The sequence below is a fragment of the Opisthorchis viverrini genome (genome assembly GCF_000715545.1).
Source record: "Opisthorchis viverrini unplaced genomic scaffold opera_v5_535, whole genome shotgun sequence".
Classification (NCBI taxonomy): domain Eukaryota; kingdom Metazoa; phylum Platyhelminthes; class Trematoda; order Opisthorchiida; family Opisthorchiidae; genus Opisthorchis; species Opisthorchis viverrini.
In genome coordinates, this window is record NW_008752196.1 from 227,267 (window position 1) to 228,823 (window position 1,557).

The 1,557-nt window shown below is 49.0% G+C and overlaps 1 protein-coding gene across 1 annotated transcript in view; it reads right to left on the reverse strand.

The window, feature by feature from the left end:
- T265_11620 (hypothetical protein) overlaps nucleotides 1–169 on the reverse strand; it is a gene marked incomplete at both ends in the record, with an annotated part of 31,291 nt that extends 31,122 nt beyond the window's left edge. The window contains one exon of the mRNA XM_009178321.1: nucleotides 115–169. Within this exon, the coding sequence (XP_009176585.1) occupies nucleotides 115–169 (55 nt within the window). The remainder of the gene's footprint in view (nucleotides 1–114) is intronic.
- Between the last annotated feature and the right edge of the window lie 1,388 nt (nucleotides 170–1,557).

The following is a 1,557-nucleotide window of genomic DNA, read 5'->3' on the forward strand; positions in this document are numbered from 1 at the left end:
GACTACGCACTCGTTCGAAGTCGCTTCTCACTACGTTTCCCGGGGCCGCGTAAGTTGCGGACGAATCGCCTGGCAACTGAAACACTGATAGATCCGGATATCAGAAGAACTTACCATGATAATCTTCCAGGGTCACTTCCAAATGTTCCGTAATCAGATGTGAACACATACCGGGATGAGATTGTCACCCCTTTGTACGGTGATCGAAAGTAGAACCCGGGACGGTGAACGTGGGAACACCTACGGCCTGCGACTGCATATGTTCTGTCAAGTGCCACCAAGCCCATGGTCCGGATAACCCCCACCCTCACTGTATGAAGACGGGGTAAGTCTTCTGTCAGAGCTTGTCCAAGCGTTCTGCTTGCATTTGTGAAACTGAGTCTGTCCCAGACAGCTGTTAAGAATCGGTGATAATGCCCGTTTTTAAAAAAGAGGCGCGTAGTAAGCGTGGTAACCACAGGGGGATCATGACCCCGGTTGTAACGAGACTGTTGGCGTAAATTGTGCTTCGTCGCCTTATAGTGGCTCGCGAGATACTGACTCGAGAGCAGCAAGCGGGAGTCCGACCTGGTAGGGGTTGCTTTGACCAAATCTTCACGCTCTCAGGTGCTAGATCAACGCCATGCGCATAAGGGACCCACAATTCTAGTAGTCTTCGATTTCTGAGGCGCACTCGACGCGGTTGATTGGTCTGATCTTGAGGCGCTTCCCACCAAAGAATGTCTCGGAATTTCGTGAGCATGCTACGTTTTCTGTATTCTCAGACTTCCGGATGTGCAAGTGTACGGAGAGCTCTCGAAAAACTTCCGTAGACAAAGGAGTGTCCGTCAGGTATGCCCGCTCTCTCTATCCGTTTTTAACTTAGTGATCGGTCAAATAATGAGACGAACGCTGGAGGGTCTTCAGAATCCTGATGTTCAAAACGCCTGTGAAGAAAACATTGTTGATCTGGAATATCGTTCTGATTAGGGGGGGTGGTAGAAGGCGCAAGTATTCTTGTTTGAACTGACCGAATTCATCCCGTCCCTCGCTACGTACTTTGCACCTACAACCAGTAAGGCCATGCTCATGGACATGTAGTCACTGAAAACGCCACTTACATTCCAAGGAGAGTTACTGGAATTTGTGGAGTGTTTCTCGTATCCTGGAAGTTGTACTAGTTCTGATTGTACTGTCACAGATGGAGTAAATGAACGAACTGGCAAGGCTCGGGCCTCGTGTACCAGTTTGAGACTTCTTTGTCTTCATAATCTCAGGGGACGTGTGTACCAAGCTACAGTACGGGTTGTTTTGTTGTATGGTCGTACGACTTAGCCTATTCAAGCGCAGAAACTGAGACCTCTTCAGGTGTTCAACAATCGTTGTCTCAGAACCATAGCTCCTGGATGATCTAGAACCCGAAATGAGGCAGATAGAAAGCGCGGTTTTGGTTTGAAACGGGTATTTACACCGAAGAATTTGTCCAGCAGCAGCTGCTGCGTTGGCGGTGACATGTGTTGCGCATGCCAAACCATAGTTTGCTGAAGTGCGTGCCCAATTCAGAGTGGCGTGAACAGA